Below are 16,774 nucleotides of genomic sequence, written 5' to 3' on the forward strand. Positions count from 1 at the left end.
AATCCAGACGACAACAACCTTTCTTGCTGCTGGTAGCCGCTGGTCGATGACAGCCCTCTCCCCGTCATCCCTGCCTATTGTTTGGCCAGTGATTGACTGAGGAAGGTGTTTGTTGTTGCTGGAGCCTTATCTGTGTTTCTTGGAGTTGGCAGGAACGCGAGGCTGCTGCGTTAGCACGGCTGTCTGATGAAACTGAACAGATGCAAAACATCATGTACAGTTCAGCTAATTAGACTCTCAAAAAATGGCCACGGTGAAAGTTTCTTTCAAAAAGAGAGAAAGCAGGCACGACTGTAAGAATGTGCAAAGAAAACTGATTTTGCTCACTTTACAGAATGAAAGCCAGCATATTGCAGTCTCTGCCTTCTCTGGAGAGCATGTCAGTGCTCGCTAATAAGGAGCACTGGCATTTTTATTGAAAGGTGAGGCATTTAATTTTCAAACCCTTTCTTTCCATTATTGCTTTTTTTTATGTCACCCAGTGCTCATTTTCTAGAGCTGCCAGGGCCTGAGACTATCCAGCATGCTTTGCAAAGTCCCCTCAGAGAAATATCAATTTCATAGAGCAGCTTCAAGAGCTCTCTCGCTCTTATTTAGCGATCCGCTGGGTGAACGTCTGCTACTGCCAAAGAATTCATATTATCACCTAAATTACCATTCACCCAAGACCCATCACCGACTCCCTGGAGTGTTGTTATGTTAGGATATTAACTTGGAAGCGCAGCGCTTTTGTTCATTGGCATTTTCATTTCGCACCTCTTAGTGACTGAATAACGGGGGCCCGTCATGTTGCACAAAAGAAAGAAAGTGAGCCCGCAGAGTCTGAAAATTCTCATAAGCTGTCATGAAAGCGAGGGCAACTTCCCTCGTCACTTTCTATTGTCCCAGCACAAAATATTGAAATTGTGCTCATGTCAGACTTGTTTTTCCCTCATCGCTCAAATAAAATGAAAACTGAAAGAAAGAAATTGCTTATTTGTACCAAGCGCTAAGATTCGCTGAAGTTTACATTACATTCATTTTGTTCCAGAAAGAGCAGTACATGAGAAAATGTGCAAATAAGCTTCTAATCTGATTCTCACTCATTAAAAGTCTATATGTGTTACAAATCAATTTGCAGAGCTTTAGTGAAAATCCACATATGCATTGTTAGCAGAAGCTCAAACACCTCTTGCATATCTATCTAATCATGCTGTTTTTAAAAATATATCTGCACCTTTAGAAGTGAGTGTTCTTTTTTCTCTTTAGTGTTATTTAAAAGAAAAGAATATTGTACTCTACACTGATTAGTGCGTAATTACATCTTCCAACTAACCGATTCGTTCTCATCTTAATCCCCTAAAAAAGGAGCAGGCATCGGTTTGTGGAAGCCACCATGTTGCCCGCCATCTTGAATAGAGATGGTACGTTCCACCTAATTGTGTTTTATGTATGTGGCTAGAGCAGGGGTGGGCAACTCCAGACCTCGAGGGCCGGTGTCCTGCAGGTTTTAGATGTGTCCTTGATTAAACACAGCTGATTTAAATGGCTAAATGACCTCCTCAACATGTCTTGAAGTTCTCCAAAGGCATGGTAATGAACTAATCATTTGATTCAGGTGTATTGACCCAGGGTGAGATCTAAAACTTGCAGGACACCGGCCCTCAAGGCCTGGAGTTCGACACCCCTGGACTAGAGGAGGCAAGTTTTAATTGTGCCTGCACCTTCAGACTCAAGATATAAAGGAAGAATTTCCTTTCGACTTAAAGTTTTGTTGTGTAGACTGATGGTGAGTTTGCAAAACAACTAAAGATTTGCTCCCTACATGCAATAGCACCACATCAGATTAGTCTAGACTCATTGGATATGACAGAGTTTGCCCTTCCCTGACATTGTGAGCTTTCTGTAGTGGCTGATTTACAAACACAGCAAGATCCTGAAAACTGATTCTTGGAGACATTTTCTTTTATTTGAGCCCATTTCTTAGTGAATCTCACTCTGTGTTATCTGAGCACGTCATCCCTGTGAAATATTCCATTCTGTTCCAGCGGATGTTGGAAAGCTCGTTTTCAGATGCTGTATCAGATTGCATTCACCAGCACACTCTCTTCTCCGTCCCTTGCTCAAAGGAGCTCCATCTGGGTGCTGCTGTTTCCTTTACCATTTATGTTGGCACGGACAGGAGCACCACCATGTCCAGAGAGCACTTCTCTGCCTGCAAAACAGGAAGAACGCACTGCTTTCAGATAGACACTGGAGACAGAAAACAAGCCAGCAACGATCCAGAGGCAGACAGAGGAGGATGGTAACGGGAGATTTTGAGCTGGTGCACAGCCAGTTTCTGCACTTGGCATCGTCTTACTGGAACACATGCCCTCGTCTGTGGACAATCTCTCCGTCCCAGCAACCTATGAGGTTGGAATACTTAATAGGCCAATGTTGTTTGTCGCATATCTTCTCCGTGTAAAAAAAGATCGAAGAATTCTGTTTGCCTTAGCCCTGAGCGTGAAATATAAGCTACTCATTGACACTGATCGATGGCAGTGACAAAGCAGTTACTTGGACAGGTGCTGAGGTTTCTGGCTGTACTTTGACTTAAAATCAAAAATTCCCATGAATGTCAAAGCCCGGTGTTATTGCAATCCTTTATTCGCAAACAGCTGCTGATCTAATTCCCAGACTGCTTCAAGTCCATTTCTTTTGGCAATGAGCATGTTTTTATTGACAGCAACAGCCTTTTAGCACAATCAGGAAGGGACAGCAGAAAGTTACTGTAAATTCAGCTTTCCCACACTGTCTCAGCCTTGTTAGCAGGCCGATTTGTTCTGGGTGTGTGGGTTTGAACGAGCAAAGAGCAAATCTTGCAATGGACAATTGAATGGTCAAACGTCTGACCTTAAATCTACACGAGCATCTTTGCAATCTGGGTTTAAATCCAGGCAGAACTGCTCTTTTTATCCAGGGGTATGATTATTAGCTGGAGTATGAAGTTCAAATCCCACATCGCATATATGGTATGACCAGACTCATGCGGTGCAGGGCTTCAATTTTCACCATTGCATTTATCCTGAGTGAAAGCATGATGAGCTCCACCAGCATAAAGTGGTAACTGTCTGGTGTTACCACAGGCCTGGGTTCAAAGACTGTCACTGCAAGGCCAACGGGACTTTTATAGGGCTGCAACCTCTTTTTACATTCAAGTCAGTTTAAGAGACGATGCAGTTTTGTTGAATTAACTTTATTTTTTAACCTGACATTATACAACAATGCTTAAAACTCATTACAGCAGGTGTAAATACCGAGCCTGTAAGCTCATGATCATAAACACCTCAGTGAAAAGGTAGCTCGCTGGCAGAGGTCGGCCACGTTCCCGTACTGTCACTCCTTGTCAGCTGATGATGGGTTGTCTCCGCGTTGGACATCTGCAGTACTGGGGCAGAGGGAAAGCATACGTCGGCATGCAGACATGCACTGAACAGAGCAGTGCCGGCCTTTTGCTCAAACATCGGCTTAGTGCCCTGCTCTGACTTGCACAGACTCGGGCAGAAAGCACAGAGAGGGTCCTTGCACAAGAGCAGTGGGGACGGCTCTCTGCCAGCCGAATGCCAGAATGTCACAAGTCTGCGGAAGGTCTCAGTTCTTAAAAGTTCCAACAAAAACGCTGCGTTGCTGCAGTCGATGAGTGAACTGTTGTCCAAGCGCGCTTCCTCGTGGAATCATTAGACTTGGCTATTCAGACGTCCGGTGTGTGTGCAGTTTGAAGGGAGTGCAGGCGTTTGAGGGGAGGTTCTGTTAAATATTTCTCCGTCTACGTTCTTTGAGATGAACTCTGTTCTCAGCCAAGCCAAGAATGTGCCAAGTGCACCCACCCATCCATTAACCTTTCCCGAAGTGTGCCACCGTGCGAGAAAACAAAACACTTCATTAAAAGCAGAGCATGTTGGTCACGGTCAAGTATTTTAGTTCTTTTCCAGTTAATATCACTACAGTTATATGCTATTGTGCTCATAGGCTCAAACTTACACTTGTTAGGAACACTACACACAAGGCATGACGACCATACAGGGCTACAGGGAGATTAAAGCCAGAGAAACAATTTCTTTGTTTTCATATAAGAATTCAATTTGAGGTGGCAGGAGAAAGAAAAAAACAACATAAGCTGCTGCTGCATATCGGTTTCAGCAAAAAACTTTTATCGTGACAGTTTGTTGACCTGTAGCTAAATTGAGAGGTCACATGTTCCAAACACAGCAGAGGTGGTGAGAGACGGTTTCTTCTTCATGCACACCTGCCCACAAGGGCTTCTCGAGCGTTTAACGACCTCGCTTTAAGTGCTCGGAACATCTCCCCGCGGTGCCAAACTCAAGGCTGCTTTCGACACGATGTTAATTTACCATCAGGACTCTTCAGGCAGGCATCCACTAAAAACCCTAAAATGTTGAAAATCTCACAGCCAACGAACAATCAAATGACTGCTTGTTTAAAAATGACATATTCCAGGCTTTTTCTTTTCTTTTTTTAAATGCTGTACATATTCCATGTGCTTGAGTTTGAGGGCCTATGAAAACAACAAGTTGTTAATCACGCTTTCATATTTCATCAAGCACACAGAGCAAAGTCAGTAGTTTTGTTTAGCATGTGTAACGCAGGCGTGCAGGACCGACTGTATTCACTGAATAAGAGAGGGCACATTGTGCACTCGCATCCTCACGTGAACATCAGCAGATCAGAGGGTAAACTTGGCCAGCTCCTTCTTCTTTTCGTTGTATTTAGCGCTGAGTTGTCCTACAGCCCGTGCGTGCTCTTCATCCACCTCCTCCTTTAATCTCTGCTGCTCCTTCAGGAACTCGGCCCAGTCTTCTTTCAGCTGCTCCATGTTCGCCTTTAGACGGGTGCCCTGGCATGACACGAGGAAATCAAAATAACACAACAAAATTTATTTAAATGTTAAAGTGAATCATGCACTGTGCTGTATAAGGAGGGGAAATTCAAACTATCCTAAATGCCTTTAAAGCAACTTTTTTAGAAGTTGCCTTGGTGTGTGTCTTTACCTGTTGGGCCTCTAGCTCCCTCTGCTGGACTCTCTCTACCATGTGATTAGCAGCCTCCACTGTTGGACATAACAAAACAAAGGTGCGAAAATATTATTTCCACACATGAGTCAGACTGAATTCTCAAGGATGCCTAGAGACTCAAGATCTTAGCAACAGTAAGTTCACAGTAAACTACAGCATGGATGGAATAAACTCAGATACAGCATCTGTCTGTACAACGGTGATAACAACTGAATACTGGTTATGATGTTTGTTACAATGTTACTTCCTCCTCTGAGTGGCCATGGCAACAGCCAGAGGAGACATCATACAAACAAGCTTCTGCTGCTACACCTCGACTAGATTTTCTTATTTGGATTTCCAAACATTCATTCACACATGTTGAAGCTGTAGAGCTTGTCTCCATGGATACAAATGAAGAGGTAACACAGAAACAAATTTGCTGCAGAAAAGTAAAGAAAAAATGAAAATACTTAACACATTAAGGCAAACGACTAAATTATGTGAATGATTCATGAACTATGAAATAAGATTTCAGCAAAAAACAAACAAAAGAAGTTTCATGCGTGGCTGCGGGTGGAGTAACTTACACCGTTTATTGATGTCAGACAGCTGATGTTTCATGTCCTCGAAATTTGCTGGTGGCATTTGCTCGTTCGTTTCCAGCACACTTTTATTGATGTTCTCCAGCAGACGGCTCTCCCTGTACCCCCGCTTTTCCTGAACGACAGCACAACAAGTCAGCCCACGCTCTACACAGCAGCTGGGTTTTTTGCCACTAAAACAAAGAAATAAATAATTAAATAAGGTCGCTGAGTGCAGATGTGACAGTTAAATTTGAATTCCTGTCTGCATAGACAGCGACAGATATGTGACTTTTGACCATTTATGACAATTATTTGCTGTAATATTGGACGCAGACTGCAAGTAATTGCCAACTTGATCCCATTCAGTCACAGGCTGATAGCAGACTGACTGTCTTATGGCAACATTTACAGCAGGTGCTAGTAACAGAGTCTGTATCCTTAACAATCTCAGCTAAGCTAATCAATAAGAGTATGTGTTAATGCAATAGTCAGCATATTACAAAATGTTTCAAAACTGAATAATATCGTATCATAGGCTGTCTGGTGATTCCCACCTCTGCTTCAAACAGTAGAAACTAATTGGCTCTGTATGTGAAAACAGTCTCTGTATTTCTTTTGATTGTTTTTGGTTACTTGCAACTTCGTGTTGGTTCTCTGTCACAATGGTGTGAAGGTTTATCGCTGATATCAGGTATAATTGGGACTGGAACAAGCCAGGCTACATTTTTAGGTTTTCAAGGGGTTGGCACAGAGGAGTGTGTGGCTGAGTGACTCTATGCAGAGCAGTCATCAAACTCTGTCATGCTTTCACAGTGTACCTCAAACTCTCTCATAAAGTAGCGGATCTCTGCATTGATGACCGGTCTGTGGTCCAGCAGTCGTGACTGGATATCACCCACATCTGCAGGATGAGCACAGATTGGAATAAACACACTTCACACAAAACAGACACATTTAACAACTGTCTGTGCTTTATTAGCTCAGCGGTGGTTTTAAATAAGTGCTTTAAAAAGCAAGGAGAGAGGCTGATAAGAGTTTAACTCACCTTTAGCGATCTTGTCCATTATTTTGAGCTCTCCTGTCAGAGTCCCTTTACCTTTTATCCCTCCCCTTTGGGGCAGCTAGTTAGCTTAACCAACTGCTAGCTTTCCTCCAAATGCTAAGCTAATTCACAGCAGAAGACGTAGTTAATATAGCAAAACTACTAGCTATTAAACCTTAAACCAACAACGATGCAAAATCCTAACACATATCACATGACTCAAAATACAAACGCTACTTCCGGGAATGCTCTGGACTGAACCAAAGTAGCGGAGAGGGGTGTTCATGATCTTTAAAGGTGTATTTTATTTACATTCCTTGAGGGTTTGTTATAGTTGGGTTACTGTGACTTCCTACTACAATTTTTTTTTAAATTTTGTAGGTGGATGCACGAACCTAAGTTGGAGGACAATGACGTGTTTTCTCCGCAGGCTCGCAATGAGTGGCTCTGGCTTGTGTATGAGGCTGTGTGGTGTGTGGTGCCTGGTTGTGGACAGCAGATGTCAGTGTTACTCTGCGGTGGAGCAAAGCGGCTGTAAGTATCGCTGTTTGACTCTCAGTTCCTTATCAGTAGAAAAGCCAGGCTGTTACAAAGGCTATATATAAATTTATTCATTATGTCAAAATCTATGCAGCAACTACAAAATAAAATAAAAATTCAGTCAGTCAAAATATTGATTTTAAGTAGGACTGTACTTGTATACTTTTACTCGGTGATAAAATAATAATAAATAAAATAACGGGTTGCCAGGTTGTGGAAAAATCTATTTAGCTCGTTTGTACATTTGGATTTAATATTCTTAAACTGTATTCCGTTTTTTGGGTAGACACTGCCCAAATTTACCTTCTGTGATCTGCCTCCTGGAAAGCCTGCAGGCTATCTAAACCCAGTTAAATTTATTAACAGCATATTCATATTTATAGAAATATACCTTAGAGAGTGGAAAACACTGAGTAACATATATTTGTAACTGTGTTCTAACTAAGAGAAAGAATACCCAGCAGCTAGAGGAATTGTTCAAGACCAACCCAAAAGTTTCTCCTATTAATGCTTGTAATAAAAAAAATAAAAAATAATCAACTTATCTTCATTGAATTTGTTTGTGCTAAGTTTGTCTAGTAATTGGAGAGCCATAGTTCTTTTTGATAAAATATTATTTAGATTATCCTGATATATATTCTTTATATATTCTTTGGGGAATGCTCACAACTCCTGTAATAAAAGATATGCATAAAGAAAATGTGCAGAAAAACCAGAAAGTAGAAAAATAATTTAAAACCCCCCAAAAATATCATTCCCACTTTCCTGACCTTCATATGATTAAAATCCAGGGCTGGTAAAAACACCAGTGCCTGAATTATTTTGTCTAAGCAAATGCTTTTTTCCACACTTGATAAAATGCAAATATATGAGCATGAATGTATTAATAAACTCAGCACTTGTGGCAAGAGCAAAGTATTTCCATCAGAAGTGAGGAGAGGTGTTGTTTGGGGGCAAATAAGTTTGCTCGTGAGCCCCAAATTCACTTAGACTGTCATGCTCAGTTAAGAGAAAACAAACATTAAGACACCACTTAAGTCCCAGCGCTGTCCACATTGTTTAGTTAAACACTCATTACATGCACCATTAGTTTTGAGTTGGGCCTATTAAAGAGATTAAATGATTGATCAACAGCTGAGGGATAAAAAAACAAGGCCTTCGCTGACGCCTCGGGTTTATGGGAAAAAGCTGAGAGGATCTGTGACAACAAAACATGTCAGAACCAGCAAAGGCCTCTCTGACAGGAATGTGCATCCTGTTGTTTACTTATTCATGACTCTGCAGGGTGAAATTAAAAACATTAAGATCAGCTCGGCGAATGGTGGAGAGGCTGTATTTTCAGATTTTATATATATATATTTTATGTTTAGATTAAAATATCACCTAATAAGTCAAGCATATGACAGAAAAACATAAACAGAGCAACCAAAACAGATTCAATTATATTCATTAATATAATGATTTTGGATTTTCGGAGTCAGTAAAAAAAACAAAACAAAACATTTTTTAATAATTTAACTTTATTAGTAGTTTAATGTAGATTTCACATGTTGGAGTTTGGAGGTCATTTCTGTAGATAGCACGGAAAAAAAGTTCCATCATACCAAGTAAACAAACACGTGTCAAAAGCTACGACAATAAAGAATTTGGAGAGCCCAGCCAGCATCAACATAACGAGGAAATATGTGTCCTTCTGCATCATTATCTGCAACGCCGGGCCGCAGTTTGCATGCGAGAGCTCGGTGCACGATCAGGTTTCCCTGTGTTTCTGTCTCGCAGGTCTATTAAGGGAATTCTGCTTTTTTATTTGACACTCCAGTCAGCGCAGAGCACAAAGCCTTTCTGGGACACTCTCCAAAATTGTCACTTAAAAAAGAAAAAGAAAAAAAAGAAGAGGCAAAGTTGCAGTCTTGTAAAACTTTAAATAATATGTCAGGACTTGAGGTTATTCAACACAGGTTAAAAGTAACCAGCTGTTATTATTTATAGCATTTTTACATTGTTGAGCCGTTTCACACAAATCTTTTGAGCAGTAAATGACAAATACAGTGAATTCTATTGCAGGGAGATCAGTAGATCAAACATTATTATACTCTTTCCATCAGGTATTTATGTATTATTGTGTTTCTTCAATATAATCATTCATTTAAATACAATAACACTAAATTCAGGAATTAATATAAATGTCATTTTTTTACACTTCAGTATTATATTATATATTCTATTATGATGCTGAAGTATTCCATATTATTGTGTAGAGTAAGCAGGGCTGAAGCAGCAGCAGTGTTTCTCCTCCTGTGAGTGTACGCTTGCCAGTATCCAGATGATCTCCTGCAGCACTTCCACTAACGGTGCTTCAGCGGTGCAGTGGGACGTCTGTGAGTGTGGTTTACCAAACATGCCCACTGGCCCTGCGAGCTCTCGCCCCGGTGACGCTCTTGCCTCTGTGTCTCTCTCTCTCTTTCCCGGACCAACCACGCTGGCCCTGTAACAACGGTGCTCACATTACCCACTGGGTATAATTATCCTGCACTTAGCTGCTCTCCATTCTCTCTCCTTCTCATGTTCTCTCTCGCTCTGTCTCTCTCTCTCAGCTTGGTTGGGTCTTGACACCGAGGTCCAGGCGGAGGGCCGCGGGGCCGCTGCTTTGTGTTCACAACATGCTGTATGCCACTGACTGCAACACAGTTCTGAACAGGTGGGGCTGCGGTTGATGGGAAAGGGAGAAGGGAAGGGAAGGGGGGGGTGCTACTCACTAGATGCTGAGGCCTCTGGGCTGGAATGAAGACGGGGGTGGTGGAGGGTTATAGGAGAGGACCTGCTGCCCAGCAGCCCACCTATGTGCTTTTTCCTTTCTCTCTCTCCATAACCAGACCCTGTTTCCACTGAATGCTGCTCTCTCTCTCTCTCAGTTCATGGGCAGAAAGCAGGTCATTCGTCCAGGCGCCACCACTCTCTTGTGCCACTGCTTGCTCGGAGGTGGAATGCTTCAGAGCTGTCCACCGTGGAGAAGACGTGCGACAGTCAGTGCAGTGCAAGACTGGAGTAGAGCAGGAAGGTAAAGAACCAAATAAAAACACTTAGGAGATATATGCAGTGGCACTTAGAAGTCACAAGCCAGTGTGCAGTATGACACTGCCCTGCTGTCACGCTGTCCCGTGGCCTGATGGGAAGGCACAGTGGCAGTACATGGCTTACAGGCTGAAAATCAACATATGTAGTCATCATTCTGCGCTTTTCAGGGAAGGGGAAGATTTTTCTTTTCTCTTTTGCAGTAAAATCAAACTGAACATTGTCAGATGCATCTTGCAGTGCCTGCCTCTTTTCCTTCCAGCTGGAGATTGGCACTCAAGCATTCAGGGACTGGAAGTGTGTGTGTAGATAGGGGGCGACCAGTGTGTCGGCCGCGATTAGCATTTGCAGCAGGCTCCTGCTGCCATTTCGGGACTCGTCCCAGAGATTAACGGCAACTGCACTGTCATTTCTCCCATGGGGGGCTGTCCCCCTGTCCTCTCCCGTCCGAGCACGGGTAGGGATCGCCTCTATTTCCAAGAGGCAGTGAAGGGGTCGAGCAAGGGCAACAGGCTGGGGGAGGCTCCAAACCTGTTGAGGCAGAGCTTCCTGCAAAGTGTCCACAATCAAAGTGACAGATGTAGCGTGGAGGGAGAACTGGACAAAGGTATCTCTCCATTTGTTGAGGACCAAATCACTTCTCCAGTCGGAGGCATTTCGAACACACACACACACACACACACACACACACACACACACACACACACACACACACACACACACACACACACACACACACACAGATTTAAATAACACACGTGCATACACACACTACAACTTGAGCAGAGGAGGAGTTTAAACTGTGAGGTTTAGGGGAAGAATCGACTCAGCTCCACTTGATGGTTTTTGAAGTTTTTCTTCAGTTGTGTGTGTGTGTGTGTGTGTGTGTGTGTGTGTGTGTGTGTGTGTGTGTGTGTGTGTGTGTGCTGGGTGATATTGGATGTGGGACTCAGGAGAAAGGCAAAGAGTAGAAAAATGGGGGTTTGCCCTGGGGTCACGCACACAAACTCAAGCATGCACTCATACTCGCATACACACACATGCACACACTTCTCAGGCTGCTGTGGCATGTTTGGAGCAGTGCCTCGTCAGATTAGGGCCATGCTAGCTGTGTTTGATGGCCAACCTGGACAGACAAGGCCTGCCAGGCACAAACTGCTCAGGCACATGATGTCAGGGCAGAAACACATGCACACACACACACACTTACACACAAAAATTATCCCGCGCCAGACCAAAGAGACAGATGACACCCAGCATGAAGCTAAAGCCAAATCTGTAAGCATCCGCTGCGATCCAGCTGGCTAGCCCTAGGGTACCTGTCTCTGCGAAGTGGAATCAGCGTCACCCCCGTGAGCTGTCAAATTAGCTCACAGGGCTGGAAATGCTGAAGAGATTTGGCCCCTCGTCGCGGAAGAGCAAAAAGAGGGGAGGGGAGTATTAAAAAAATGTTTAGAATTCATCCTCCTGTTGGGAAAAATGGTTCAACTTCCAACAACGTATGAGTCAAGGTGGACTTACTAGTGCGAACCTGTGGACCGGGGGAAGCACTGTGGTGAAGAAGCACTCACACACTTTTCCAGCACCAACAAACTCGCATGCACGCACACACATGCTGATACTAGCAGATGCACATGCTCGAACACGGCAAAAAGAACGCCACTGCAAGCTCACACGCCTCATGATTTGCGCGCGCACACACGTTGCCAGGGGCGACTTTTCAATTACTGCCAGTGCTAAGCAGTCACCTGAGAGAGATGTACCATGTCTGAGTGGAAAGGCATTTCAACCAAGATTTTTTTTTTTTCAAATCTGTTCCTGTCCCAGTTGTTAGACAGCTGTCAGGTACACAATCAGAAATGACATTCAACAAAGCAGCAAACATTTCCACAGTGAAACTTCACGGGAAACGATGGAAGAAAGCTTGTTTTAAAAAAGCTAAATTTGCAGCAACTGTTGAATGTGTAAAAAGAAAAAAAGGTGGTGGTAGGGGGTTGATCAAAAAGACTTAGGGGTCAGATTAGCCCGAATTAGATCACGGGGGTACTGTGGAGTGCAGCGACTTAAATTCAGGGGAACTACACACACTAAAAACACATGAAACACAAAGAATAGACGTGACAGTACTGAGACTTCTCCGGCTGAGAGACGCAGAACAACAACTTTTCCAGCTAAGAGATACTGTGGTCATGTCACACAGAGGAAATCGTTAACTAAGTAATTAATTCATACAAAGAATGAGAAATTTTAAGATGATTTAACCCAATTAAAACTTACAGTTGTGCAGCAATTTTCATTCTGAAAGACATGAAATGTTTCTGAGACATTTTGAGATGATTCGGGCTTTGTGTGTGTGTGTTAACCTGCTGCAGCAGCCATGCCACGTTCACTCACTTAAATCACCTTCTTCCACATTCTGATGCTCGGTCTGAACTTTAACAGGTTGTCTTCACTTTATGTCTTAGTGCATTGGGCTGCTGCCACGCGATTTGCTGACTGTAGATTTGCATTAAAGAGAGGTCATTCACCATGCGTCTGCTTTATCTACACACTGCTTGACATGCAGTATGTGAAAAAATACACGCTCCTCTATTAAAGTAGACATTGATAAATATGCAGCTTAGATTTGAATGGAGCTTTTCTTTCATAGGAATTTCCCCTTTTACCTGATTTCTGGGCAAACTCTAGTCACAGAAAGTAAATCTTATTCTTTTTACGACTGCTCCAAAATTAACTTGCTTTTATGAGATTATGGAGTTCTTTTTTTTTTAATCAATTTTTGCAACTCAGAATCACTGTAGACCTTTTATTTGATCTCTTCAGGGCACTGCCTGGAAACTAAGCAGAAGGAGAACGGACCCATTCTTAACAAATAAATAAAAAGCTCATGTGAAGTTTCAGCCAGGGCCAAATTCTTCGAGGCCCAAAGCGTCCGTGCCATACTGACCCACTAATAGCTGCAGCGGCTTCTCTGTATGTGAGGTGACATAACGGCAGCAGTAAAGAAATGTGGACTGCCGACAACGGCGTCACTCCCTGGTGAGTGTGAGACAACATTTTAACCCCTATGGAGAGCCTGTCCTGCCTCGAGACAGCACAACGAGGGCGTGTGTTAAAGAACCTGACAGGAGTTTAGCGCTGATGGCCACCACGGCGTGAGATGGCAGCACCCCTGCTTGAGGGAGACGCTGTCACTCTCTTGTGTTTATTTGAGGGTGGGTGTGAGGTGGCTAAACTTCTTCAGGTTTGAAAAGGTAAACAAACACATTTCGGCATGAGATCGTGTTTTAGTCCAAGAAAAACCAACATAGCAAATATTTCTGCTCACTCAAAGAAATGTAAAGTGGATGTTTTAGTGGGGATGATGAAAATGATGTCATCTGACCTCAGGAAATCACATGATAGGGTGGGGTTAGGTTTCACAATGAGCTCACCTGAAGCCTTCGCTGATTGTGACCTACACCCATCTTCACACCTTGGCTCGTGTGATTAGGTAGAGGATCATTAGGGAGTCCATTGTCCCCTTGAGGGGACTCTCCCACTGGGTTTAAATCTGGGACTCTCCACCATTTGATCCTAGAACTGAAGAAGCTTCTCGGATGAGAGCTGAAACATCTTCAAGCAACTCAAAGAAGTCCAGACGCTTTTCTTTCCAAGCTCCTTAGACTGTGTCTATTGAATAAAGTTGGGGAAAAAAAGAAATCTGAGGCTCATGACGTGCCATCCCCATCACTTCTCAGTGAATCTTCAACAGGGTAACAGAATAAAATCCACAGATATAACTACACAAAGGAGACCAGGACAAGACAGCGGCATAAAATGTTGTGGACAAACAGTATAAAAGCAACTACAACCAAAAAGGGGCAGAAATGATCTTCTGTCTTAACTTCTCCCTGTCAGTGCAGAAACTTGTAGAGGTCACTTGAATGGTGGTTAGTGTCTGTGCTGCCCTGTGGGGATTATTTCATTAAATAAACATTTGCACGTATATGACTTAGTTATATTTTATTTTTTTTAACTGCGTATTAGCAGCATGTAAAAGGAGCTTCACAAATGCTGCATACTCAGTCATCGTTGAGCATGCTGAAAGTTATGGATTGCCGCTCTGAGGTGGTTCTGCATTGCATTCCTCTCCTCTGCTCTCCTCTCTGCCGACGTTTGTCCCTGGAGGTGCTCTCTTAATGTCTTTGACTAAACTTCAGCCAGTCTTGACAGTGACAGTGCCCCATAGGAACAAAGTTGAGAGGATACCAATATGATTGTAATGGAGGGTTTGCGGGCAGGGTCTATCACACTGTGTCACTTATAAAAAGCACAAAAACCAACTGTCGGGGTGCATATCTGCACTTCTGGCTACGGTGATGAAAAAAAAAGGAATAAACTACTCGACTGTTCTATAGAGACGCCGTGGAGAGAGGGGACGTTTTCATTTTTGTGTTCCTCCTCTGTCACTGAAGGACCGAAGACTGTGGTGTCACATTAGCCGTAAAGGGGCGTTTTTAAAATCAAAGCCTCGTGACGTGATCCAATATGACTAGTTTCAAACGCTTGCAAGCCTCATTTGAAATCTGCCTTTATTTACCCTGAAACATTTCAGACATAAAGAAGAAGTTTTTAATCAGATCGGTCTGATTTGAATTGTTTCCGAATGGTCTCTCACCTTTATTACGTTAATAACAACTTGTTATAACGTAACCCCATATCATCAATATCAATAAATCAGCCGTAGCGTGAAGTACCTATTTGGTAACAGCCCGTGTCATTAGTATTGCAATGGCAGAGCTGAGTGTGAAATTACATTAGGACAAATAACACAACACATTAAGACCGTATCAGCACTTGGCAAGGGCCTCGGCTCCTCACTTGCGCCTATGCATTTGTGTACGTTAATTGTGTCGGCGTTTATGTGTGTGAGGCACCGTCACATGCTCCTGTCCTTAGGTTAGTGGATGAATGAAGGCTGTAAAAAGGAGCATGACAACTGTGAAAGTCACAAGGGGAGTCTGCAAGGGCCATAAAAATGGCTAAGTTTCCCTCCCTCGGGGTATGACCTGGATGTGTGTGTGTGTGCAGTCACAGTTCATGCATATGCAAGTTTACAAAAAAAACCCAAAAATAAAACAGATAAGATATATGGATGCATTGTGTGTTTGCATGTTTGTGCGTGTGTGTGTGGCATCCTGAAGCAACACACTGGAGTCTCTTGTTGAGACTATCAGCACTCTATCACTGCCCCACATCTTCTATCCTCTCACCAGTCCCTCCGCCTCATCAACAGCATCCTTCATTGCTGGCTCATCCTCCCACCTACACCCCTGAGGCAAAGGCAGAGTGTGTGTGTGCGTGTGTGTGTGTGAGAAACTGTGTGTTAATATCTTCAGTATTTCACTTCAAAGACTGGTGGTTTTGGCTGTGTCAAAGTTGTGAAATGTTGCGGCATCTCAGAGATGGATAGATAGTCTGCGGAGTGTGTGTGTTTTAACCTCAGACGCACAATGTTAGAGGATCAGGAGATACAGAGATGACTTTGTGTTTTCCTGTCCAAATGTCGATTTCATGCAACCCTTGTTTGTGGGTTCTTTTCAAAGAGGCCAGTGATCAGCTGTGTGTCATGTGCTGTTAAATTTAGCCTGAACAAGGAGGGTTTTCGGGGTTTCCGAGATCAAATGCTTTAACACTATAGTTAAACTGCAAAAACACACACAAATCAGGAACTGTCCCTCTGGGTCACACTGCGCAGCAGATTAAGCGTTTTTTAGGACATGAATTGTTTCTGTGACGTTTGAAGTTAATCAAAAATGTGTATCAATTCAGCTGATTAGCTTAGTGAATGAGCTATGAGCTTACTGCCTTGTATTGAGATGAGACTGGTGCTTGGATTTGAGGGTGTGAATTGAGGCCTCTGGCCCCCCTCACATTGATAACGAGGCCCACTGGCTATTGCACTGTACAGCGGGGCTGTAATTCATTTCATGGGACGAAGCGGGAGAAAATAAAAGCATCCCTCAACAGCAGAGTCTACAAAATGCTAAATTAGTTTGCCTTTAACCTTTCAGCAATATGTTTGTCTTCTGCTTATCCATGCCTGTCACTGTTAAACACACACGCCTGAATGCCTAGAAGTCTCAGTCTACCCAGAAACTGAAGGTTTTTGACATGCGTTTGAATCCAGTGCTGAGAACTGCCATTATTTGTGAGATGCAGTAATAAAAGCAAATTATTTCACTCCAGACACAGTGATTCGAGAATGAGAGAACTGCAGCAAATACTCAGACAGTCAAAAAGAAACTAGAGACCCTTCACAAAGCTTTCTTCTCACTGATTGCACATCTTCTTATGTCTCCACAAAGTCTAAGACTTATCAAAATCAAAATCATTCAGGTTCACTGACGGGCAAGTATTCTATCCTCATCGTCCTTTCCCACCTTGCACGTCTCAGTCGTTCTCTGATCTCTGTCTCTAAACGACTGTAATGACACCGCCTCGCTTCTCTGTTTTGT

The 16,774-nt window shown here is 43.1% G+C and overlaps 1 protein-coding gene across 2 annotated transcripts; it reads right to left on the minus strand.

Moving 5' to 3' along the window:
* Nucleotides 1–1,629: 1,629 nt before the first annotated feature.
* bloc1s5 (biogenesis of lysosomal organelles complex-1, subunit 5, muted) lies at nt 1,630–6,931 on the minus strand. Of its 2 annotated transcripts, XM_026180800.1 has the most exons (6): nt 6,666–6,931; nt 6,439–6,521; nt 5,624–5,753; nt 5,031–5,089; nt 4,691–4,876; nt 1,630–2,194 (listed from the first exon to the last, which is right to left on the minus strand). In XM_026180800.1, the coding sequence occupies exons 1-5, from the start codon at nt 6,682–6,684 to the stop codon at nt 4,706–4,708; spliced, it is 462 nt and encodes a 153-aa protein (XP_026036585.1). In that variant the 5' UTR covers nt 6,685–6,931; the 3' UTR covers nt 1,630–2,194; nt 4,691–4,705. The 2 variants fall into 2 exon arrangements, with proteins under 2 accessions (XP_026036585.1, XP_026036584.1); XM_026180799.1 differs by lacking the exon at nt 1,630–2,194 and having other exon boundaries at nt 3,199–4,876; nt 6,666–6,930.
* Nucleotides 6,932–16,774: the final 9,843 nt, after the last annotated feature.

This window comes from Astatotilapia calliptera, chromosome 9 (genome assembly GCF_900246225.1).
Source record: "Astatotilapia calliptera chromosome 9, fAstCal1.2, whole genome shotgun sequence".
Lineage (NCBI taxonomy): Eukaryota > Metazoa > Chordata > Actinopteri > Cichliformes > Cichlidae > Astatotilapia > Astatotilapia calliptera.